Source organism: Leptopilina heterotoma, unplaced genomic scaffold, assembly GCF_015476425.1.
Source record: "Leptopilina heterotoma isolate Lh14 unplaced genomic scaffold, ASM1547642v1 Lhet_14, whole genome shotgun sequence".
Lineage (NCBI taxonomy): Eukaryota > Metazoa > Arthropoda > Insecta > Hymenoptera > Figitidae > Leptopilina > Leptopilina heterotoma.
In genome coordinates this window covers 338,120-362,116 of record NW_025110859.1, presented here as the reverse complement: position 1 = coordinate 362,116, position 23,997 = coordinate 338,120, and the positions used below count along the sequence as shown (strand labels likewise).

General features: G+C 26.2%; 7 protein-coding genes across 7 annotated transcripts; 3 read left to right on the top strand and 4 right to left on the bottom strand.

The window, feature by feature from the left end:
- The first annotated feature begins 194 nt into the window (after positions 1-194).
- Positions 195-1,799, top strand: LOC122497800 (39S ribosomal protein L43, mitochondrial). Its single transcript, XM_043605097.1, has 4 exons — positions 195-366; positions 939-1,045; positions 1,156-1,361; positions 1,617-1,799. The coding sequence occupies exons 1-4, from the start codon at positions 230-232 to the stop codon at positions 1,728-1,730; spliced, it is 564 nt and encodes a 187-aa protein (XP_043461032.1). The 5' UTR covers positions 195-229; the 3' UTR covers positions 1,731-1,799.
- LOC122497797 (cytochrome P450 4C1-like) lies at positions 1,796-6,679 on the bottom strand. The gene is made up of 10 exons (XM_043605094.1): positions 6,265-6,679; positions 5,959-6,071; positions 5,607-5,697; positions 5,320-5,514; positions 5,015-5,084; positions 4,726-4,852; positions 4,544-4,616; positions 4,354-4,466; positions 2,488-2,728; positions 1,796-2,347 (listed from the first exon to the last, which is right to left on the bottom strand). Exons 1-10 carry the CDS (start codon positions 6,434-6,436, stop codon positions 2,010-2,012), a joined length of 1,533 nt encoding a protein of 510 aa, XP_043461029.1. The 5' UTR covers positions 6,437-6,679; the 3' UTR covers positions 1,796-2,009.
- Positions 6,680-7,658: 979 nt separating this feature from the next.
- Positions 7,659-8,424, bottom strand: LOC122497860. Its single transcript, XM_043605222.1, has 2 exons — positions 8,118-8,424; positions 7,659-7,893 (listed from the first exon to the last, which is right to left on the bottom strand). Exons 1-2 carry the CDS (start codon positions 8,422-8,424, stop codon positions 7,664-7,666), a joined length of 537 nt encoding a protein of 178 aa, XP_043461157.1. The 3' UTR covers positions 7,659-7,663.
- Positions 8,425-9,531: 1,107 nt separating this feature from the next.
- Positions 9,532-12,073, top strand: LOC122497802 (golgin subfamily A member 6-like protein 7). The gene is made up of 6 exons (XM_043605098.1): positions 9,532-9,632; positions 9,788-9,826; positions 10,239-10,561; positions 10,801-11,235; positions 11,363-11,690; positions 11,901-12,073. The coding sequence occupies exons 1-6, from the start codon at positions 9,611-9,613 to the stop codon at positions 12,071-12,073; spliced, it is 1,320 nt and encodes a 439-aa protein (XP_043461033.1). The 5' UTR covers positions 9,532-9,610.
- A 24-nt stretch (positions 12,074-12,097) lies between these two features.
- Positions 12,098-15,112, bottom strand: LOC122497799 (aldo-keto reductase family 1 member B1-like). Its single transcript, XM_043605096.1, has 5 exons — positions 14,881-15,112; positions 13,441-13,726; positions 12,837-13,237; positions 12,521-12,669; positions 12,098-12,259 (listed from the first exon to the last, which is right to left on the bottom strand). Exons 1-5 carry the CDS (start codon positions 14,956-14,958, stop codon positions 12,217-12,219), a joined length of 957 nt encoding a protein of 318 aa, XP_043461031.1. The 5' UTR covers positions 14,959-15,112; the 3' UTR covers positions 12,098-12,216.
- Positions 15,113-15,254: 142 nt separating this feature from the next.
- Positions 15,255-19,236, bottom strand: LOC122497798 (aldo-keto reductase family 1 member B1-like). The gene is made up of 5 exons (XM_043605095.1): positions 19,018-19,236; positions 17,952-18,434; positions 17,618-17,824; positions 15,578-15,726; positions 15,255-15,490 (listed from the first exon to the last, which is right to left on the bottom strand). Exons 1-5 carry the CDS (start codon positions 19,090-19,092, stop codon positions 15,448-15,450), a joined length of 957 nt encoding a protein of 318 aa, XP_043461030.1. The 5' UTR covers positions 19,093-19,236; the 3' UTR covers positions 15,255-15,447.
- A 101-nt stretch (positions 19,237-19,337) lies between these two features.
- Positions 19,338-23,896, top strand: LOC122497796 (anaphase-promoting complex subunit 5). The gene is made up of 11 exons (XM_043605093.1): positions 19,338-19,596; positions 19,672-19,721; positions 19,834-20,207; positions 20,400-20,553; positions 20,645-20,826; positions 20,894-21,007; positions 21,084-21,213; positions 21,343-21,645; positions 21,724-21,845; positions 22,936-23,203; positions 23,441-23,896. Exons 1-11 carry the CDS (start codon positions 19,476-19,478, stop codon positions 23,807-23,809), a joined length of 2,187 nt encoding a protein of 728 aa, XP_043461028.1. The 5' UTR covers positions 19,338-19,475; the 3' UTR covers positions 23,810-23,896.
- Positions 23,897-23,997: the final 101 nt, after the last annotated feature.

Below are 23,997 nucleotides of genomic sequence, written 5' to 3'. Positions count from 1 at the left end.
TTATTTTAAAAAATAGATTTCGATAAATAAAGAATAATTTTCCATTACACTATGGTTCAAAAATAAATATTTAAAAAGTTATGGTTAAAAAACTGATTTGTCCCATTGAATTCAATGCATTGTTTGTCCTCCGGTAAATCAGCTGATGTCAGCCATATTGGATTTCCCCCACCCAACTTGAACTACCTTATTGTAAGTTAGGTTAGTTGCATTTTTGCATTTTGCAAACATGTCGAATTCACATTTGTATATGAAATCGGGCTATTTAAGTGCTCATTTAGGCAATGGAATTACTCGTTATGTTTGTCAATTAAAAAGAGTTACTCTAAAGTTTTGTAAAAATCATGGATGTAGTCGCGGCTTGCGGTAAATACATTATTCTTGATTTATTTTGACAAACCTAACCTCAATTTTCATAGTTGGTATTTTATTTCTTTCTCTTTCATATATATATATATATATATATATATATATATTTTTATACAATTTTAGGTTATGTTCATAATTTTTGGATTAAAAATACAGAAAGAGAAACAATTATGTATTACTAGAAATGAATGACATTCAAGTCTTAATTACAACAAAAAATATTCTAAAAACTGGTTTCAAAATTTAAATAATAAAAAAGAAACTTATCAAGATAAAGACACAAACATAACCTATAATTCGTTTATTTCTTAGGTACTTGGAAGCGCTTCAAAAATATTTTCTTATATTTTAAATTTCGATTTTAAAAACCTTGCCCAGCTTCTGCCTCATAGAAAAATAAGAAAAACGTAGAAAATAAATAAAAATACTCACGTTGAGATATATATATATATATATATATATGACCTCTCTTCTCGATTGTTTATTTTTCGAAATATTTTAATTATCTTGTTTTTAAATATATTTACAGATATTTTTAACGATTGTTCATTTTTTAATTATATTTTCAGTGATTTTATAGAACATGATTTAATTGATTATGCAAGAAGTAATACAGGAACTGTCGTTTATCTAAAACCCAGGAGACATCGTTCTCCTATTATAGTTGCAGAATATCGTAAGTTAATTTTTATTTTTTAAAATTGATTAAAATGGAAATAATGGTAGGTATTTAATCAATGTGATAAATTTTTATGGAAATATTTTTAACGATTGTTCATTTTCAAGTCGATGGAAGTAAACACTGGATTGCTTGTAATAATTTTCAACGAGAAGAAGTTATAAAGTGGATGGAACTTTTGAAAACACAAGCACGCGATGGTACGGCAAAAAGATTACGAAGACTTTGGCACACGGATTTTCCTTCGATTCAAGGACCTTGGACTCCATTCACCTTTAAAGATCCTGCTTTAAATTTGTCCGAATATCCTGATGTGAGTATAAATTTACACGTTTCTTCTGTTACATTATCTTCTTCATTTTTTATTTTTTCCATTTTTTATTTACTATTTTATCAACTACTTTCTGTCAACTATTTAGAATTTTTAATTGCTATGCCTTAAAAATTGCCCTATGAACTCAATTTTAAATAGTAAGATTATTTTCGATATCTAAATTCTTTGAGAAAAAAAATTACCTACGATAAATGGAAATGTTTAAGGTGAATGGAATTATTTTTTCATTTATAGACTGAATTGGGGGCAGCTGTAAAACTCGAGGAGACAGCAACAGAGAAACTTATCGAATTATTCAAAGCTCAAAAATTATCCGAGCAATCAAAAAATAATGATCCTAATGCGTAGATTTTAATTTAGAAGACTTTATAAGAAAAATTTTGTTAAATAAAAAACTAAAACATTTTAGAAACTATATTTTCAAATTTCGATTTTATTTTTTATTTCTAAAAAATACAAATTTCATTATTCGTAGAAAAAGGGCTTGAGACTAAACAATAATTAAATTCTAATTTTAATTTTACATAATTCTATTATAAAAAGAATACCAAAAAAGGTTTGATAAAATATTTGATTGGCAGTTTTTTTCTAGCGGTTGGGAAATTTTTTTTTCTCAAATTTAAAAATTTATTTTGGAATAAAGTACACGGGATTACCGTCGTGTGGTCTCAGAATAAAACTCGAAATCAGTTTCATTTCTTCGGGTGTTCTTGCACTCTTAACACGCCATTTACGTAAAATTGATGTGAGAACAATTTTCTGCTCGGCTACGGCGAATTTCTGTCCAATGCAATTTCTTGGTCCAGCGCTGAATGGAACATAGGCGTAAGGATGACGTCCACGTGAATTTTCCGGCAAAAATCTATCGGGATCGAATTTCTCTGGATTCGGCCAAACGTTGGGATTGTGATGCAAGTGGTAGATGGCAATTGCTAAGTTAACTCCTTTGGGAACCATGTATCCGTCTGAAAAAATATTTAATTATGTTTATTACTTACTAAATTAGAAGTATATTTAATAGATTGCAAAATTACTCTAATTAAATTGCTATGATTTATAAGATTAATTGTAATTTTTCTTTTTTAGAGAGAAGAAGAATATTGACCTAATTTAATATCTTCGGTCAAACGTCGTGAAATTTGCGGTACCGATGGATGCATTCGGAGAGTTTCTTTAATTACCCGGTCGAGATACTTTAGCTCTGCAACGTCTTTTATTGTAATTGGACGATCATAATCGTCACCGAAATATTCGTCTAATTCCTGATGGACTTTTTCTTGGACTTCGGGATTATTACCGAGATTAAATATCGCCCAGTTGATGGCAGCGGCCGTCGTATCGTGGCCCTATTTTTAAGAGGAAATATCGAAAAATACAGGTATGCTCAATTATTAATTACTTTCAATATTGTATTCGTTGAAACCTTGGCTTATTGGTCCAGAAGTGGACTCTATTTTAATTTTGTCTTGTAAATGTCCCTATTTGTGCACGTGTACCAATTTGTGAACATTTGCTCATATATGTGCAAATTTAAATGGAAATTAATTAAATATAGTGTAGTAAGTAGTTACTTTTTATCGTGAAAAGTATTTTTCGGTATAAAACGGTGTTTTATGAAAATAAATGTTTTAAAAAAATTAATACTTGTTTAGTTATTAGTATAGTCTTTTGACATCTGCAAGCAGGTTTTAATGAAAAATTAATTATTTTTAATAAACAGTTAGAAAAAGTAACATGTTCTACGCTAGCTAGCAACTTTTTTCAAGAATGCACCGAATCTATATAGATTCAAGTTTATTGTGCAAAAATAAAAACTTAGTTTTAGGTCCATATTTGGCCACATGTTACTTTTTCTAATTGTTTATTAAAAATAATTAATTTTTCATTAAAAAAAATAAATTTTTTTAATTGGATTTTTTTTAATTTTAAAGTTTATATTTTTCTATATAAAATATAAAATTTTCATTAAAATTCAGTAATAGGAATCGCAAATACAATTTTTTTTAAAAATGTTACTCAAAAAGTAATTTGTTTATAACTTTTTATAATAATTAAATTTTAAAAAAATATTTATAACATTTGTATCTCTAATATAGTAGCATAGAAGTATAACATTAAATTCAAATTTCATTACAAGTGTGAAAATCAGGGGGACACTTTAGGAATCTTCACCCAGCATTCAATTGATTTGACAGGTTAACGTTTTAGAGTTTACCGGAGCAAAAAAACTAAAGATTTATAAATTAAAGTGAGTATTTATGAGATTTGATATTAATTTACCTTTTTCAACAACTGGTGCATATAAAGGCGAGTGTATTCTGGCTTATACATGAAACAACAAATCGGTTCACAAATTGGTACGTTAACCTTTTTTCATAAAAACATAATAATTTTCTACATTTTGACAATAAAACTTTATTTAAAGTAAATCCCGTAAAGGTTCATAAATTTGTTTCAAGTCCATAAAAGTCAGTTTTTTTGAAAACAGGTCCGTAAAGTCCGTAATTTAATTGAAAAAGGACAAAAAGTTCGTAAATTCTAGGATATAATTTGGAGAATTTTAGAGATATTACAAATAATTGCAGAAATTCAATTATTGTTTTCAAAAAATTTAATAAAATTCTTGGCAACATTTTAATTATTTTCAAAAATTTTCCTCAATTCAATGATTTTCAATATTTACCTACTATTTTAATAAAATTTTCCAAAAGAATAATAATAAAATTTTTACAGGAATTAGAAAACATGAAGTGTTCAATATCTTCATATTTTATACTTATGAAAAAATTTAATTTTTTGTTAATTCAAAATTTATTTTCTTATTAAGATCTAAAAAAAATTACTTATCAGGATTTTTAAATTCAAGTAGTTAAAAAATTTATCAGCTCGTGAGATAAAAGAAATTAGCGATATTAGTCAGTAAGTGATTAAATAATAATTACGATTTTTAAATGTGGAATGAATGACTCACAGCAAACATAAATGTATCCACTTGTTCTCTGATTTCGGCTTCGGTCATGGGATTTTTCTCGTTCTCATTCACGTCTAACAAAAGATCCAAGAAGGCTTTTCTTTTCCGTTTACCTAATAATTTCATTAGAAATTAAAAATTAAAATATATTAATTATTAGTGTTTCTGAACGATTGTTTTTCGAAATTACCAAATTCGTCTGATTCTATTTCTTTGGGTTCATTAACTCCGGATTGTCGGGCTAATTTCTTCTTCTTGATAATCTTTTGCAGAAAAAGAAAATATTCTCTCCATATTAATTAATATTAGAATAGATTAATAACTAATTATTGTGTTAACCCTTATTAATCTTATAATAATTCTTAATTTTACCTTCATTGTGAAATCAATCATTGTTTCGAATGCGACTTTTGTTTCTTTACCTCCTTTGGTTCGATAAAAAATCCAATCCCACTTTAGCCATGGATAATTTACTCTTTCGACTAATGACTGAGCGACTCTAAAACAAACGCATTATTTATTTTCTTTTTTTAATTATTTTTTACTTTATATTAATATTTTTTGATTTGTATTATTTTTTTACATTTATTAATTATTTCTCAAAATTATTTTATTAATTATTATTACTCATATTAATTAATAAAATATTTCAATTATTTACTTGTGTAGTGCGTTCATGTAATCGGTATCGTATTTTCTTTGAACATTCATATTCACTCCCATTGCCGTTTCTAAAATTAAAAAAATATTAATTTACCAAGTATTAATAGAACTAGATAATAAAATAAATAATAACAAAATTGTTAATTCAAATCATTTTTTAACAGGAAACACAAAGCGATTTAAAAAATTCCAGACGTCATTGTTGATGTAATATATAAAAAATTACGTCAACAATGTCAACAATACAATACAATATCTTTTGTGCGAATCGTAAATTATCTATCAATGATTGTCGCAATATACCGCAAATAATATCGAGAGCACATCTGATAATGAGTTTGAAAATATCAATTGGCTCGTTAGGATTCTCGCGCAGTGTCTCGTCAATTATTTCCGTCAATACTCTTGATTTTTCTGACATGACCTCCGCAAATTGATCCACAACTCCAAAATGAAATGCCGGCGTTATTAGTTTTCTCTGATGAAACCATGTTTGGCCTGTAGTTTCATAAAAAAAGAAAAGAATTACAAATATTTTTCAAAAATTCATTTCTTTTCGATAAATGAAAATAATATCAGTTTCTTTTTACCAGAAGATGTTAGAAGCCCTTGGCCTAGCCACGGATTCAAATTGTCGTAGGCAAACGATTTTTTTATATTCTCTGTACTCGGGAAAATGATCTTTAAGAGTAAAATTCAAAAGTGTACAGCAATCGTTTTGTTTGAAAATAATTGTTAAAACGAATTTTCGTTTATTTTTTTTTTAAGTGTATTTTTCATTTTCGTTAAACTTTGTTCGTAAGTTTGTTAAAAATATTTAATAATTATTAATAATCAGTTAATGCAAGTGAATAATTATTGAATACTAGTTCGTTATTAGTAAATGGTAAATAATAATAATTAATAATTATTAAATTAATCTATAAATATCTTATATTTTACCTCCATGTGGCGAGGATTGTAAATATGAACCAAAGCTTCATTAAATTGCATAATATTCATCATAAATCCTTTTTGATATTTCGCCAATAAATCGAAAACCCATTTGAAACGATCTATTCAAGAGAAAAAGTTGTAAATATATTTCTTTTCTATTCATATCCAAAGTTTTGCTTCAATTATCATTCATTATCGGTTTAAATTTGTTTTTGAAAAATTCATTATCAAACGATATTCAAAAAGTATTCAAAAAGTGCAATTTTTGTTGAAATCTAATTAAATTATTTGAATTTTAAAAAAATGTTCTACCTTCTTGCTTAAGTTTTCTGACTTGAAAGGCAACAGTCGGCAGTGGATATCTTGCTGGTCCAGGAAGTTTATTAACATCCGCACAAAACTTGAAAAATTTAAACACCTGGATGATAATGCGAATGACTGCGATTGCAATCACCGTCAATATAAACATCATAAATGGTGTCATTATGCAATTTGTTTTTAAATTATTCAAAATTTATAAAAATCACTTTTTTGGCTCCGAACGAAAATTTTGTTTGCCTAATAAATTGTATTAATTACATAGTTTTATTTTCTTTTTTTAGTATAGAAATTTATGGAGATTTTCGCCAAGATGCTGTGATTAATGTTTGAAATTTGCTCGGTTACAAATACAGGAATGAAGAAAACTGGTTTGTTCTCTATTATTACATTCTATATGTATGAACACTGACGTATAAACATCATTAAAGAAGGGAGACTGTATACTTGTTGCACTGTCATTAAAAAATAAATTCACAATTCGCATAATCACAAAGAAGCAATAAATCTAAAAATACACTTATCATGTAAATAATACAAAAACCGTTGAAACAGGATTTTTGTATTTGTTTTCTAATATGAAAAGTAGTCTTTTTTTTAATTGTAACCGATAATTTAAATTCTATTTTTATCAAAAAGAATTCGCCAAAAATTGCAAAATAGTTTATTTCGTTGCCTAATTGTTGCTTTTCATTTGAACAAATTTAAATTTTATTCTCCTCTTTTCGTGATATTGCAAAAAATTCTAATTGACAATTATGACTTAATTAATAATTAATAATAATTGAAAAGAATATTAATTCAATTTTTGGTTTTTAGTAAATTATTATTTTATAAGAGAAGAAAAAAATTGCGAATTAAAAATTTAGCCGAGGAGAATTTAAGAAATTATTTTTTATCTAAAGTAAAAATGTGAAGTAATTTGAAAGAAATTATGTACAAGTTTTTGATAACCAAAAAATTGATAAAAAAAAGAAATTTAAGAAGAAACAGAAGAAACATTGATAAGAAAAGTTTTTTCAATACATTACTGGTTTGATGTGTTAGAATTCAAGGCAGTAAATATTCTTTAGATGAAAAATATTGCCAAGTCATTCAGATTCTATTTATCAGTGTTATTCAGTATTTTTCGTGGGCGATTAAAGCAGGTCATAGATTTCTAATATTCAAAAGGCAGGATAAAAATCAAATTTCTTTTAATTTTTTTTCTCATTGAATATGTACAATTTGTCTTTTTTTTAGAAATTTATTACCGAATTCTATTTACATAGTAATTGTAAAAAATTTTATATGTACTGAAAAATTGTTCGTTATACTTTTTGCAAAATTGATTTTGAATAAATAATTTTAGTTACGCTAATAAAATTGTTTTTTTTTTTGTTTCAGAGAAAAATTAATCCTTATCAAACCATCGTGGTTCGATAATGTTGCATTTGATCGGAGCTTTTGGAAGTGGAATTATCGACGGTAAAGATTTGGGCAAAAATTCTCCTGGCCACATGTGAATTGTATCCATGAATATTAAACTAATTAAAATACCATGCATCAGTGGTGCGAGAATTCGCGATAATTTGCCGCGCTTCGGAGCCTTTTGGGGCCAAATGAAGATGAGTCTAGGAGGACCTAATGAATAAATTATTTTTACGCAAAGGAACAAAAAAAAATACCTAAAAAATAGATGGAACACTAATTCTAAAACTTAATTTTCGAAAAAAAGGTTTAAAAAGTTAAATTTAAACTTTAAAATTTTAAATATAAATTTTAATTTTAACTTAATCGGTAAACAAAAAAAATAATTTTTTTTTTTGAAATTAAATGAGAACGGAATTTAATTTTCAAATTGAGACCTGCAAATTTTCTTGCACTGGAAGAAGCAACGTGATAGGGATTCACTCCAGCTGGAGCACTAAAATTCCCATTGAGAAATGGTTTCTTTTTACGATATCTGTAAACTCGATTCCCAGTATTATTGCTTCTGAATTTTATTTTCTCAAACAAATCCTTTGATTGATCGACATTAATTATTCCACTTTCAAGACTCTCTTGAAATGTCAAAGAGGTTCCAGTTTGAAGCGAACTGGAATCATCAATGAAACTATCACTTCCTGGATGAATCAAAGATGTCTCTTCGATTTTCCCAATTCTGAAATACATTAATTTTTACTCTCAAAAATTTTTATTTTACGAAATTTATTGAAATGAATTAAATTATTACTCTCCAAAATTAAATTAATTAATCAAAAGTAATTGATGTTTTTACAAAATTAAATTTTAATTTAATTAATTATTTAATATTTAGTTAAAGTTTTATTTTATTTGAATTTTATTTTCAAACTTACGTTGAAATATTTTGACACGTAAAACCATTTTTCACTGTTTTGAGCTCCAGATTTTAAATTTGATATTGGTTTTAGCTTCATTGGTAAATTATTTTCTCTCCATTCAATTTTTTAATGGACATTTTTTTTCTTTAAATACTTTTTTCCTTTGAAAATGTCATAAAAATCCTGTCAATTTGTGATGACGCTTTTAATTTTTCAACGACGATGAGAGCCAATAAAGAATCGAAAAAATAAAAGAATCAAATGGAATGTTTTTCAATGTGAATACTGCAGAATAAGTCAATTTGAAAATTGAACTTTGTTGTTTAAATGAAAAAAATATAATTTTATCAATATTCAACATCTTGTAAATTCATCATTAGTTAATTGATTTTAGAGAAAAATGTCAAAGCAATCGGAAAATAAACACAAAGATAGTTTTAATCTTTAAATATTTGTTGAATAATATTTTCTTTGAATTATTAATTAATAATTTTAATTTAAATTCAAAAATGTTAATAATTTTAATTCAAAATATCGATTTTAAAATTAAAATTATTATATTAATAATAATAATAATTATATTATTATTATATTAATAATTTTAATTTTAAGTAAAATTTAATTAATAAAATTTGATTTTATTAATAAAAAAAAAAAAATTAATCAAAAAATTTTATTGATAATTTTAATTTTAAATAAAATTTAATTAATCAAATAATTTGATGAAAGAAAAAAATTTTTATTGGCAAATTTGAAATTAATCATTAAATAAACTAATATTTGGAGACAAATTAGAAAAGTATATGCAAATATTTTGAAATCAAAGAAGAAAAAATAGAAAATTTCGTTTAATTGCAAACTTCAGTTGATTTTTAAACAAAGGAAAATTCGATAAATTTGAAGGCTTTTGTAAACGTCAAAATCAAAATAAATTAAAAATAGAAAAAAAATATTAATTTTGTAAAAAAATTTCAAAATTTTTGTGTTTTTTTTACTGATTTAGTACCTAAAAAATCATGGCAGACACACACTGTCACAGTAAGTTTATTTTTTTAAAATAATTTTTATTAAAAATCGTGCAAATAAAAATTATTCTCACATGTTTATTAGTAGTTTCATATTTATTGATCTTTTTATATAATTTATTAACATTTTTATTGCTCTTTTATGCTTATATTAATAATTTTTTACAGAGCACAGTGAACCAACTTTTGATCCTTTTCCAAGTTCGAGTAAGTTTTTTCTAAACTAAACTTATTTTTTTTTTTGCAATTTAAAAATTTTACTTTAATTAATATAATGATTGTAATTTTCAATTTTAAAATGAAATCAAGTTTTTTAATATTTCTTTAGAGTTCATGAATAATTAAGAAAAATGACGATTGTCACTTGAATTAATTAATGGAAAAAACAGAGTAAAATGGCATAATTATGCCATCAATTAGTATTAAGTGAGAAAGTAATTAAAATGAATTTTAAAAAAATTAAATATTATAATAATTATTAAATTTAGAAAAATTGATTTTTTTGTATTTAAAGGCTTTTAGGCTGTTTGAGAAATAAATAAATAATATAATTAAGAATTAATTTAACTTTAATTTATAATTAAGAATTAATTTAATTTATAAATTTTTTCTTTTTTAGATTGTAAGTCGAATGTGAAAATCGGCGAACAGGGATGCTCGTCGAAATTGGAGGACGCAGTGAAAAGATTTGCAGAAAGACGAGTCGATTTGTCAGAACATGAACGCTACTTAAAAGATAAAGTTTCAACGATGGAGAGATCAATTCCCGCCTTGATGGCTTTCAATATGTGGAGGGCGGGAGAAAAATGCAAAGACCCTCCACTTTGCAAAATTCGTGAGATTATGAACAAATTTTCACCCTATCCCGATCCCACGGAAAGTCTTCTGGAGAATCTGAGGACGACAGTTCAGGATATCAATCGAGAGATATCAGAGTTGCACGTACGCTCTGCTTGAATTCCCGACGTTCCTGGTAAATGCTCTTTGCCACGAAAACGTCTCTGGTTACCAAATTTTTTCTACATTTTTATTTTTAATTTGACAGTTGATAATTAAAATTGTTTATTTAAATTGTATTTAATTACTCTCTACGAAAAAGTATAAAAATTCTCAAAGAAAATAGACAGTAGATAATTAAATTTGTAGATTTAAATTCTATATTTCTAAAATTTAATTTTCAGGAGAGGATAATAGCCGCAGATGTAGATCTGGAAGAGAAGGGAATGCAGCTCGAGTCTCTTGAATTGTCAAACAACGAGATGGGTAGTGAATTAAAAACTTTGGAGAAAGAAATTTCCGACAAATCTACTTTGAGTTTGCACTCGATTCATTCGGAGGATTTAATCTGCCTGAGTCGAATTCGACAATTGGGAGAAGAAGAGAGAAGTCTAAAGTGCTGCATAAGACAATTAGAAGAGAAGGAAATGGCCTATAGACAACAAATGGAAATGCTTCTGATTTCGAAAGATTTTCAAAATTCTCACGGCGCTTCGCAAATGACCAATAGACTCCAGGAACTTGAGATGAGTGAGAAAAAATTGCGCTGCTCGTATCAAACCCAAAAATACAATATGCACCAGATGAAGAAGAAAATTATAGAGAAAAGTGAAAAAATTGTAAATCTTGATATCTATTCTTTATATCATTTTTCAAAAACTAATTCAAAGTATCGATAGAATCAATTTAGTAATTTTCTCCTCAAGAAATGTTTAATTTTCTTCTCCATTTTAAAATTTTTAATAGGCAAAACTGAAAAAACAAAGTGGAATGATTCAGGAGACAGGTGAAGAAAATTATCCTCTAGAAGAAAATAAGGAAGGAAAAAAGAATGAGTGTACAAAAGTGTTGAAAGAACAACAATGGACTTCTTGGACGAAAAATAATAGGAATAATCATAGTTGTAGACTTACTGGACAATCATGTTGTGTTTATCATCCGAAAAAAGCGAATTTAAAGAAAAAATCTTGTCGCTGTTCCGCAGACTCAAAATCTGGATATCCTTCTCAAAATTCCTCGTCATTAAGAAATAACCTTTGTGCTGAAAATCCACTTTGCCAACTTGAAACAGCAGGTAACGTTTTTTTGAATTTATTTCTCGACTTTCAATTATGTTAATTAAATTATTACAAATAACTTGATAATAAAAATAAGAATTTGTAAATTAAATACAAATAATAATGAATATCAATAATTGTTTACTATTCTTCTTGAAATGAATTTCTTATTATCAAGATTGGTTAATTTGAAAAATCGAAATTAAAATAGTTGACTAATTTCAAAGGTCGAAGCGATTGCCAAAGTTCGAGTAAAGAAAAATATGTCCGAGAAAATTTAAAAAATCTCTGTAAATGTGACGTCGAATTGGAAAATGACTACAATTCTGAAATGAAGAAACGAGATTTTCAAAACTGTAACGAGAGTAGCAGTGATGATGAATTTCACGAATGTGTTTAAGGATAATTACAGTACGCTTGGAAATTGCTTACGAAAAAAATAATTTTCCACTTTCAAGAAATATTACATCCTTTAAATAGATTTTTTTTGTAAAAAAATTATAAACTTAATTAATGATGAGGCCAAACTCCTGAATTCGATTGTTAAAATTCCTCGTTGAATGGATAGTGTTTATTTTTCACGGCCCTGAAAAAAAGAGAATAAATGTTTAACAGTCTTAAAATAATTATCTTTTTTGAAATTAACTTTTGAGTGAAATTTGAATACATTTACAGTAATTATTCAAATAAATAAAACTCAATGTTTAAGAGTTTGTTTTGAAATGATTATATTTTTGAAATTAACTTAGTAGTTTTTCAAATTCATTTGAAGTGTAAAAATTACGAAAGTATAAAAGTATTAAAAAATGATCAAATTGACAAAAAATATTCAAATGAATTTACTCACATGGCCATGCTGCAGACTCTCATTTTCTTATCATATGTATGAATTTCCTGAATATCGTTTTTATTTAATTCAAAATCGAAAATCGACAAGTTTTCTTGCATACGTTGTTTGCTAATAGACTTTGGAATGACGATGTGGCCTCGTTGAACCTGAGAAATTTTATTTATTACTTTTTTAATTTCATTGTTGATAGAAAAATCTCGACGAAATCTACATTATTATTATTATCTTTTCATTATCTTATTTTACTACTTTTTAACTATTACGCATTATTATTATTATTATTATTATTATTATTATTATTAAAAAAATCTACCTGATAACGAAGAAGAATTTGCGCCGGAGATTTGTTGTATTTATCGGCAATGTTTTTAATTCTTTCATCTTTCAGTGGTTCGGGATCGTCGGGTTTCGCCCAGGGTCTATCGGGAGAAGCAAAAGGACTGTAAGCCGTGATAACGATTCCATTGGATTTACAAAATTCGGATAATTTCACTTGAGCCAAATATGGATGGCATTCAACTTGATTGACAACTGGTTTTATTTTGCAAACTGAAAAAATCCTTTCAATTTGCTTTGAATTAAAATTGCTTACGCCAATATTTTTCACCAGTCCAATTTCAACGCATTTTTCCATTGCCTTCCACGTGTCCACGTAATCCACATCGCTGTCAATTGACAATCCATTTTCATCTGAAGGAAATGCCACTTCACCTTCTGCGACGAAAATAATTTTTTTTTGTGAGTATTAAATATTAAATTCTTGTTTTTACTTTATCAATATTAATCGTCAACGGAGTCATAATGTTTAAAGTGAAAGAAAATATCTCACAAAGTTTCGTGTGGAAAACAAGAAAGAATTATAAAATTAATCATGAATTATGAAATTTCAGGAAATAAAATGATTTATTTCTTTTTACCTTGGAAAGCCATTGGAAAATGAATTAAATATAAATCCAAATAATCAAGATCGAGATCATTTAGAGTTTTTCTCAGAGCTGGTTCAACAAGTTCCGGCTTGTGCTTCGTGCACCAGAGTTTGGAGGTGATAAAAACATCATCCCGCTTGATAATCCCCTCGTCGATCTTTGAACTTATAGCTTTGCCAACGTCATTTTCGTTTTCATAAATTGGAGAACAATCAAAGTGTCTGTATCCAACGTCAATTGCATTTTTCACAGCTTCTACACCTTCATTTGCTGTTGACTTATTTTTTTAATTAGCATTTATTAAATTAGTCATATATGTTTAATTAATTTTTTATTCCAAGGACGTGTTAACACTTTGATAAAAATTGATGAATAATTTTTTACAGGGTTAAAAAATTCATTTTTTACTATTGAAATTTGTTGTAAATTAATTAATTTATTTAATGAAATATTAATATTTGTTTAAAATCAATAAGTAGAAACAAAATAAAAATAATATAGGGGAGACTGGGGCGAAAAGTTAAATTTTGCATAAATGATTTTTTTTAGACAATATAATCCGCTTAAATGCAAATATTTATACATCAATATTGTAGGGCAACTTGTCCCCTACAACTTTCAATAAAAAAGTTTCTGATATTTTTGCATACAATACATGTTTTGTCCTTTTTTGAAAATTTTGTTTTTTTTTACTTTTCGCCCCAGGGTGCGTTTTTGGCTTTAACAACAAATATAAAAAATTTGACTAAAGATATTTAGCAAATACCTTTAGGTATCTCTTCAGGGGACCCAAATAATGAAGTAAAAAAATCGCGGTGAGAATAAATGCAAAAAATATACTTAAAAGTTGATATATATTTTCTTTTACAAAAAAATTTTCAAAAGTAGGGTGAAAAAAAATTTAAATATGGACACCACAAAAATTAGCAGAATTTCACATAACTCCGGACATTTATTTAGAGTGATAACACCCTTCTATAATTAAAATTGCAATGCTTTAACTATTTCCGTTCGAAAGATAATGAATTTTAACTGTTTTCACAATTTAACTTTTCGCCCTAGTCTCCCCTACCTGTGAAAAAGAAATAAATAAAAAGAATTATGTCAATATGGTGTAAAACTTAAAGGGGTAAATTCATAATCACTTATTTATTCAGTTAAATTGTGTTTAATCTGTTGTGAATCTGTTTAAATAATTTCTTCGTTAATGTTTGAGGTTATGTCAACTTGTTGATCACGCCCTTAATCAAAATCATCAAAATCAAACTTCTAAAAAATTTGTCCTTTTTTTTAGATATAAAAAAACTTTTTGCAAAGCGAGTAATTCTTGAAAAAATGGACTTAAATTATGTGTAAAATAAAAATAGCTAATATAAAAAAACTACGTATGTAATTTGAGTTTATCAAAATATTAGAGATAATTTTTCATACTTTCCATGTTCCGAGGCCTAAAATCGGCGCCTGATTTCCATTATTGAAATTCAAATTCACCATTACGGGTTTCGACATTTTTTTAGTAAATTAAAAATTACTTCAGAAGAATAAATGAAAATTTCAGATTCTTCAGAATTTTAGTGAGCATACAGGCGTGGTCTGTGTCGCACTGTCGGTATTTTCTGATATTTTATACTCTACACTATAAGATATGATTTTCTTTCTTTGTTTACTTCTCAAGTTACTTCACTATCACACCTATTAAAAATACCACTTTCACTTTTTTGTATTGGAAAACGAATTTCTTTGTTAATTATTATAATTAATTACCATGAGAAATAATTTGCAAAAAAAAAACTAGAAAATCGAAATTTTTAATAATAATAGAAATTTATTTATATTATTTCAACAGATTTCTATTTTAGAATATTTTGACTATTTTAATCACAGTGTGAAAAAATAAAGCAATGTGAAAAATATTTAAGAATTTCTACTGTGCAAAATTATTAAATCTAAGAAATAATTATAATCGATTTTAGCACCATTATTCTAAGATCGGTGTTTCTAGAATGGAATATTGAATGGATAGTGCTTTCCTTTTTCGCATCTGGAAAAAATCCGTAATATTAAGAAAATAGAAAAGAAACAAAAATTATAAAATGTAAATATAAATGCAAAATATTTCGTTTCTTACCCGAACATAGGACAAATTCTGCCGTTACATTCAAATGTATCGATGTAAGCAATATCGTCGTCATTCAATTTGAAATCGAATACTTTAGTATTTTCTGCAATGCGTGATTTTGTGACTGATTTTGGAATAACGATATGTCCACGATCAATCTGGAAAATTCAAACAAAAATTAAAAAGAAGTCGTTTAATTAAAAATTTAATTCGCTTTGTTTCGTTTCGAATTAAGTACCAATTAAAACTTAGTTAAAATTAAAAATTAAAATTGTATTACAGTTTTTTTAATATCAGTGTTGCCACAAATATTTAATTTTGTTTTTTTCTGATTTCCAGACAAAATTATGACTTTTTATTTAAATAATAATAATAATTTCTATTTTAATTATGACCCTAAAAAATATTCTGATTCACTCTCGAAATTATTAGATACTCAAAAAGAATGTTCTATTACATTTATTTACAAATTTCTTTAATTGTAAAATTATTCGAAAACAACAATAATTTCTTTTTTAAATAAATATTTAATCCTTTGCAAGAATTCAATTGTTTTTACATGTAGTAAAATTTATCAAAAGAATTCAAATTATTTAACCCTCGGAGAACACATAGGGTCATTCTGATCGAACGTTTTTTCATGAAAAGCTTTCTATCTATTGTTTAATATTTTTTATAAAGATTTTAAAGTATACAAACTTATTTTACAGACTTTAAACTATATTTTAAAAAAATTCTTGGGTTGATCAGATGAACAGTTCAAAATTGGTTGAGCATTAAAAAATGATCTTAAAAAAGAAGTGTGTTCTCCGAAGGTTAAAAATATGTAAGTAATAATATTCTTTGCAAGAATTCAATTATTTTCATAAATAATAAATCGATTATTCGGAAATTCATTATTAAATCAATTTTTGTTAGAAAATTCTACGAAAATTCAATTATTTAAATTCAAAAATAAATAATTAAATTTCAGCGAAGAATTTTGCTGTTTATAAAAATAATTGAAATCACGACGAGAATTTTTTTTAATTTATGAAAATAATTGAATTTCTGAAACAAATTTTATTACTCTTGAAAAGAATTTTATTCTTGTGATTAATATTGTTATTTATGAAAATAATTGAATTTTGCAAAGAATTTTATTTAAATTCTTGAAAATATTTTAATTTCTGAGAAATTTCAAAGAATTGCTTTAAAATTTTAGAAATAATATTAAATACATATTAAAAAATTTATAAAAAATTGTAAATATAATTGAATTACCTACTGTGAAATTTTAATTATTTATGAAAATAATTAAATGTTTGCGTACAATTTTATTAAAATAGTAGATTTTGAAAATCATTCAATTCAGGAAAATTTTTGAAAATAATTAAAATTTTGCCCAGAATTTTATTAAAATTTTTGAAAATAATTGAATTTTGGAGAAGAATTTTATTATTGATACTTGAAATTTTGACGATAATTTTTAAAAAATTTTTGAAAATAATTGAATTTCTGCGAAGAATTTTATTACTTTTGAAAATAATTGAATTTCTACAATCATTTGTAACTTTTCCGAAATTCAATTTTTTTTTAGTGTTTTTAACTGAAATTCTTTTATAAATCCATTATTTTTAAGAATTAATTAAATATGTATTAAAAAATATAACTAATTTCAGAAGAATTTGAATTATTAAAATTTTTGAAAAATCGAAGTTTATTAAAATTTCTAATTAAATTCATTCAAAATTGAAATTTTGTAAAATTAAAAATTCTGAAGTTGATCTATTTATGAAAATTATAATCGAAATTTTTTAAAATTCAATTCATTTTGAAATATTTAAATAAAATTATTATTGATTAAATAATTTGTGTGTAGGTAATAGTTTTATGACAGTTCTTCAAGAATAAACTTATTTAAAAAGAAATTATTTTGAAATTATTTCCTGACTTTTTCCTGAATTCTCTGACCTGTGGCAACCGTAAATATTTGATTAAATTTATAATTAAAAATCAAAATATTTCTACACTTTTTGTTTTTAATATTGTAGTTAAAAAATGATGCACCTGATAACGAATTAAAACTTGCGCTGGAGATTTATTGTATTTTTTCGCAAGTTCCAGTAATTTTTTGTCCTCCATGAGTTTGGGATCTTCTGGCTTCGCCCAAGGACGATCTGGACTTCCTAGTGGAGAGTACGCTGTAATTGCAATTCCATTTGCTTTGCAAAAATCTGCCAATTTCCTTTGAATCAAGTACGGATGACATTCGACCTAAAAATAGAAATTCCTACATATTATATAATATGTTTTTGTAAAGTAAAAATATTTTCCATTTAAAAAATAGAATAAAACATTAATGTTTAAAAGAATAAAAGTTGGTGATAACAAAAACAATTACCTGATTCGTAACTGGTTTAACTTTACAATTTTTCAACAATCTCTCAATCTGTTCAGAGTTAAAGTTACTAATTCCAATATTTTTTGTCAATTTCTTTTCAAAAACGCCTTCCATTCCTTTCCAGGTATCAAGATAATCAACGGAATCGTCAATAAATGGTTTGCCCTCGGCGGTTTGGGGGAAATTTTCAGGACCATCTTTGTACGCAAACGGCCAGTGAATGAGATAGAGATCCAAATAATTTAAACCAAGATCGCTAAGGGTTTTTTTAATGGCAATCTCAACGAGTTCTGGTTTATGATAAGTATTCCATAATTTGCTTGTGATAAAGAGATCTTCTCTTTTTACAACTCCCTCGGCAATTTTTGCCTTGATCGCCTCGCCAACTTCTTTCTCGTTTCCATAAACGTGGGCACAATCAATGTGCCGATAACCAATATCAATAGCGTCCTTGACAGCTTGCGTTACTTCCCCAGGCTTGGACTGCAAAAAAACCAATTATTTCAACATGATTCAACATGATTTGATTTTTAATTGCAAAATAGTATAAAGGCTTAATTCATTCGTTAATTGATATGATTCATTAAGGAATTCTGACTTTGTAAATCATTAAAAAGCAAAGATAGAGTTTTATAGCTAATTGACTTTTTTCGAATTACTTTAGAACTATTTATTAATATTTATAAATTGCTAATTGTAATTTAATTTAAACGATTTAAACACATTTACAACTAAATTAAGTAAATTGCTAAATTAGAGAACAAAAATTAAATATTGTTTTTTTATTAAGAGAGAGAAAAGTAAATTACATATATATACTTATTCTTTATCATAAATGTTGTCATCAGTAATTTTTAATCTTCTTATTATCATCTTTAAAATTTATAAAGAAAATGAAAATATTCCTTAATTTAAGGTTAGGTTACATAAATTTCCGCTTTTTATCGCAAGTAAAAATCATATTTAAACGCTTGATAACAAGAATTAAACAAGTTCGCACATTAATTTTAAAGATTTGAAAAAATAGGAAATTTAAATAATACTTTCAATTTTATATAGACTTTACCTTCCAAGTTCCTAAACCGAAAATCGGAATTTCATTTCCATTGTTGAATTTCACGTTCGGCACTTTTAAAGACATTTTCCAAACTGAGATGATTTCTTTTTCTTTAAAAAAATGACTGTCTTATCGCAAAAATGTTTTGCAAATGCTTGTTTTATGACGCCGGCAATAAAAGTCAAACTGAATTGGAATGGAAAAATTTATAATCTATCCGGCACTCCGGCAATGTTTAAACGCCTGCGCTTTGATAACATTGATAACACGCATGTCAAACAAAAGTAAGAAATATCGTCTGCTAAACATAGCAGACGATATTTCTTAAAACTTTTACGCTCAATTGTATTTATCAGTATTTTTTATAATTTCTAAAATGTTTGTATGGTAGCTTTAAAAGAAGTACTGATTAACAAGAAGAAGAAAAAGAAGAAAAGGAAACTAGAGGAAAAAAGACTTGAAACAAAATGAATAAAGAAGTATTAAATATCGAAGGTGCAACTAAAAAATCCCAAAGGGAAACTTTAACTCCTTATAAAATAGCAATTGTTATGTTTATTAATATTTATTGTGATGAAAGTGTAAAAGGTAACAATAATTTCTACACTTTTGTTTTAATTATTATTATATACTTACTGAACGTTGAAAACTTTTTTCTCATAGTAATTGTAGAACGGCGAGATTTTTGCATAGCTGCCTTAAAGTTAATTCAGGTAAAATAAATATTTTTGAAAATTAAGAATAAATAATTATAATACTGTAATAATAATAATAATAATAATAATAATTATAATAATAATAATAATAATACTGTACTTTTTTCAGTCGCCAGATATGGATTTGCGGCCGTTATTTAATTTTCTCTATTCATCTGAATTTGTTCTTCAACAATTTGCTCACAATCTTGAAAATGAATTAAAATTATTGCGAGACAATGGAGTTATGGGACTTTTGGATCTTTTCGAAAATCTCGGTAAATTAACGAAATCAAATTCTGAACACTCCCTATCGCAGCCGTTATTAAATAAAAATTCCGTATTGGGTCTTTACGTTCGTCGAATAATTATTCTATTCGAAAGATTGACATTTTATCAAATTGTCCTGCTTTATGAATCGTTAAAGGATTATATAAAGAGCAGTATTAATGATGAGACCGAGAGTTCTGTGGGTTTAAAAACTGATGAATCGTTTTCTCGTAAGTAAGTAAAAATAATTGTTAAATAACTTAATTAATTAATGTTGATCATATATATTATCAACATTATCAAACTATGGAAGGATATATTTCTAATAACTTACTAACTTAATTAATTAACTTAATTTTCGAAAGAGAAGGCAAGGAGAAGATAAAGAAAGGAAAAATGAATAATTAAACTGTTTTTTTTAAATAGAAATAAGCACATTTGGGGCGGAAGACAAGCCGAGTTACTTGTTGCACAGCAAGCCCACGCTTTGCAAACAGACGAGCACAAAGCCCTTCCACCTGCTGAACTTCAAGCTCTTGTTCGAGAATTGTTAACTTGCAGTCCTTACTACGCTGAAGCTGTATGAAAATTTCACATAATTTTATTATTATTAATTTGATAGATGAAATTATTTTAACAAGATTGATTAATAAAAAAAACAATTTTTTCAGCACTATTTGAGTTATCTCAATTGTTTACGAGTGAATGAATATTGCGGTGCTTTGGAAAGTCTTTATCATTGTTTTGACAGACTGGCACCATTGGAAAATCGATCAACATCAGAGGACAGATCTCGAACATTTAGATACGCTGCTTTGAATCTTGCGGCTCTTCATGCGCAATTTAATCACAAGTACGCTAACTTCTTATTTTTAAACACAATTTGTAAAATAGAGAAATTAATTTTTGTAAATTTGTAGAGATGTTGCACGTTCTGCATTAAAAGAGGCAATTATGACGGCACAAGAAGCTGGCGACAATGTTTGTCTTCAACTTGCACACGCTTGGATGTATCATTTGACTGATGAAAAAAAGTAAGTTTAATATAGATAATGACCGATTTGATTAATTAGAATTTCATCATTGAGAAAAATTTGCTTTTTAACTTAGAGGTCCATTAATTGAAAGATCCGTTGGTAAAGCGTGTATGCTGGGAATTTCGCACACAATAAGTTTGGGTCTAATTGCTTCTGCACATAATTCAGCAATGGAGGGAGAGAATCCTCAACAAGTTTTCGAGGTAAAAATTTAATAACTGAAAAAATAATAATAATAAGGAAATGAATAAATTAACTTCAAGTTCAAAAATTGAAGTATGTAATCTTTGAAAACTCTAGAGGAGAAAACTCATAATAAGTAATTTTTACAGACTCTCATGAAATCGGATATTGTCAATTGTCAACATTCGATGATTGATCTGATGTCAATGACTCTAACGGAAAAGGCCGCACTGTGGGCTTATTACGGAAAAACGGAAATGTCCTCAATATGCTCGCAACTCTTACTTTTGCACAATACGGGAGAGAAGAAACAGCAAATATTCAACGGCCCTTCAACGTGTCAAGCTGTTGTCAATATTGCAAATATTCTCGTCGAGTTTGGAGAATATAATTTAGCTAATGTTGTACTGGATCACGCCAAAGAAAGATTTCCCAACGAACCCAGTAATAAGGTACGTACAATTTTTTTAAACTAAAACAATTGAATCAAATCAAATTATTATTTAACAAAGAAACAAATATATAATTAGGTTTGGAAATTGAGCGAACAACTGTATGAATTTAATCAGTTGTTGAAAAACGAAAAATGGCGAGAAGCGGAGGCGATAGCTACACAAATTGTTAGTCTGGATCCCCTAGAAAGTAAATTTAGGTACGTAATTATTAAAATACAAACCAAAGATTAATTATTAAATTAATTTGTAATTTGCAAAAAATAGTAATATAATTTCTAGCAAGTAATTGAAATTAGTAATTTAATTACTAAAAATTAAAAAAGATTAGTATTTTAATTACTAGTAATTTAATAGAAATTAGTAATTTAACTAGCAAATGTGACGCGCGTGGAACGTGATATTCAATTTATTATTATTATGCAAATTGCAAAATTTTTTATTTTTAAATATAAATTTTTGAATAATTTCATAATTAAAATGTTTAATAAAATTTCACGAAAGAATTAAATTATTTTCTAAAATTTTAATTAATCCTTCGAAACAATTCAATTATTTTTATAAGTAGTGAAATTCATCGCAAGAATTAAATTATTTTTTATAAATAATAAAATTCTTATCAGGAATACAATTATTTTCAATTCAATTTGAATAAATTTCAATAATCAAATATTTAATTACAATTATTGACAAACACGATTATTTTATAAAATTGAAAAAATTTTTTTGTTTAATTCAATTATTTAAAAAAAAATTTCAATTAAAATTATTCACAAAACTACATTATTTTCAACAAAATTTAAAGAAATTCTTCAAAAGAATTTAATTATTTACAAAAACTGTAGTGAAATTGTTTAAAAGAATTTTTCTTTCTATCAATAAAATTAATAAAATTTAATAGTAAAATTATTAATTACAATTAGGTATTAACAAAATTGATTATATTCAATAAATTAAGGGAATTTTTTGAAAGAATTGAATTATTTTCTAGATTTTAATAAAATTTCTTAAATAAATTAAATTATTCTAGAAAATTGTAATAAAATTCTGAGAAAAATCTAATTATTTTCTAAAAATTGTAATAAAATTGAATAATTAAATATTTAATTAGAATTATTAAGAAACACGATTATTTGAAAATCTTGAAAGAAATTGTTCTCAAAATTCAATTATGTACTTTCAAAATTTTCAATTAAAATTATTAAAAAAATTGAAAGAAATTCTTGAAAAGAATTTAGATTGTCAGTAATTTAATTTTATTGCAAACTAAGGGTGAACGTTTCATTTCAGACAAGTTGAGGTTTGTCTAGCAAAAGGCGATTATCCAAACGGACTGAAAATAGTAAATAGCATTGAAAATATGAAAGGTGTAACTCCACAAAATCAAGTTCGAGCCATGCTTCTCTCTAGTCAAATAACTTGCGCCTCGATACATTTGGGATCAAGTATTGCCGGTTGCAATTCTATTGTTCTCTTAAATAACGCCCTCGAAATTGCCACGAAAAATCATTTATCGTACTACGCAGCGCTCATAAAAATGCATCTTGCAAATATACAGGTATTTAGAATTAAATTCATTTCGAATAAAAAGAAAAATTCCAAAAAGAAAAACTTGAAATAGAAAACCAAAAAATCCATTCGAAAGAAAAATTATATTTTAACCCTCTGCCTACTCAAGTGACCGTTATCGGAAAAAAACGATAATTTGATCGCCTGGTAGGGACAATGGGAAGAGGGTTAATTATTATTTTTAATGATTAATTTTAATAATTATATATTATATTCTTTCAAACAGCTCTCGATGGGAATGCCATATCAAGCATCAAAACTCGTTGATGAGGCGATCGTTCAAATTCTAACACACGGTGGTTTTTATGATCAGGGAAGAGCTTTAGTGTTGCGTGCAAAATGTTTGGTGGCCACATCATCGCCTTCAAATCCAAAGCACAATTCAGCAATTTTAAATGCCATTAAATCATTGTCGAAAGCAAAAGCACATTTTCATAAAATTGAAGCTTTCGGTCGGGTTAAAAGTACATTGTACTTGCTCTCAATTTTCTACAATGAACTAGACATGAAGAAGGAGAGAAATCAATGTGCTTTCGAATTTCGTCAACTCGACGAACAATATTCCGCGAAGTTGAATACAATTTCTTTGTATTGATATCTTTTTTATACTTTTTTTTTCTTTTTGAGAACTGTACATAGATTTTTAATCATTCTTTTTATAAATAAATTTTGCATTTCAAAATATCGTGTGGTTTTTTATACTATAATCGAGTTTTTAATTGAAAAATTAAAAAAAAGAAGTTTATGGAATTTTAAATTAAATTAAAATGGAAATTCTTCTTA

Coding starts and splice junctions, on each gene's coding strand:
- LOC122497800 (XM_043605097.1), top strand. CDS start 230: ATGTCGAATTCACATTTGTATATGAAATCGGGCTATTTAAGTGCTCAT. Junction 367..938: donor GGATGTAGTCGCGGCTTGCG/GTAAATACATTA, acceptor TTATATTTTCAG/TGATTTTATAGAACATGATT. Junction 1,046..1,155: donor TATTATAGTTGCAGAATATC/GTAAGTTAATTT, acceptor TTCATTTTCAAG/TCGATGGAAGTAAACACTGG.
- LOC122497799 (XM_043605096.1), bottom strand. CDS start 14,958: ATGTCGAAACCCGTAATGGTGAATTTGAATTTCAATAATGGAAATCAG. Junction 12,670..12,836: donor AAATTCTTCTTCGTTATCAG/GTAGATTTTTTT, acceptor AAAATTTCTCAG/GTTCAACGAGGCCACATCGT. Junction 12,260..12,520: donor AGAGTCTGCAGCATGGCCAT/GTGAGTAAATTC, acceptor TCTTTTTTTCAG/GGCCGTGAAAAATAAACACT.
- LOC122497797 (XM_043605094.1), bottom strand. CDS start 6,436: ATGACACCATTTATGATGTTTATATTGACGGTGATTGCAATCGCAGTC. Junction 6,072..6,264: donor CAGAAAACTTAAGCAAGAAG/GTAGAACATTTT, acceptor TCTCTTGAATAG/ATCGTTTCAAATGGGTTTTC. Junction 5,515..5,606: donor AGGGCTTCTAACATCTTCTG/GTAAAAAGAAAC, acceptor ATGAAACTACAG/GCCAAACATGGTTTCATCAG.
- LOC122497798 (XM_043605095.1), bottom strand. CDS start 19,092: ATGTCTTTAAAAGTGCCGAACGTGAAATTCAACAATGGAAATGAAATT. Junction 18,435..19,017: donor TCGGTTTAGGAACTTGGAAG/GTAAAGTCTATA, acceptor GTTTTTTTGCAG/TCCAAGCCTGGGGAAGTAAC. Junction 15,491..15,577: donor AGAATTTGTCCTATGTTCGG/GTAAGAAACGAA, acceptor GATTTTTTCCAG/ATGCGAAAAAGGAAAGCACT.
- LOC122497796 (XM_043605093.1), top strand. CDS start 19,476: ATGAATAAAGAAGTATTAAATATCGAAGGTGCAACTAAAAAATCCCAA. Junction 20,827..20,893: donor CATGCGCAATTTAATCACAA/GTACGCTAACTT, acceptor GTAAATTTGTAG/AGATGTTGCACGTTCTGCAT. Junction 23,204..23,440: donor TGCATCTTGCAAATATACAG/GTATTTAGAATT, acceptor TCTTTCAAACAG/CTCTCGATGGGAATGCCATA.
- LOC122497860 (XM_043605222.1), bottom strand. CDS start 8,424: ATGTATTTCAGAATTGGGAAAATCGAAGAGACATCTTTGATTCATCCA. Junction 7,894..8,117: donor CAGTGCAAGAAAATTTGCAG/GTCTCAATTTGA, acceptor TTTATTCATTAG/GTCCTCCTAGACTCATCTTC.
- LOC122497802 (XM_043605098.1), top strand. CDS start 9,611: ATGGCAGACACACACTGTCACA. Junction 9,827..10,238: donor TGATCCTTTTCCAAGTTCGA/GTAAGTTTTTTC, acceptor TTTCTTTTTTAG/ATTGTAAGTCGAATGTGAAA. Junction 11,236..11,362: donor TAGAGAAAAGTGAAAAAATT/GTAAATCTTGAT, acceptor AATTTTTAATAG/GCAAAACTGAAAAAACAAAG.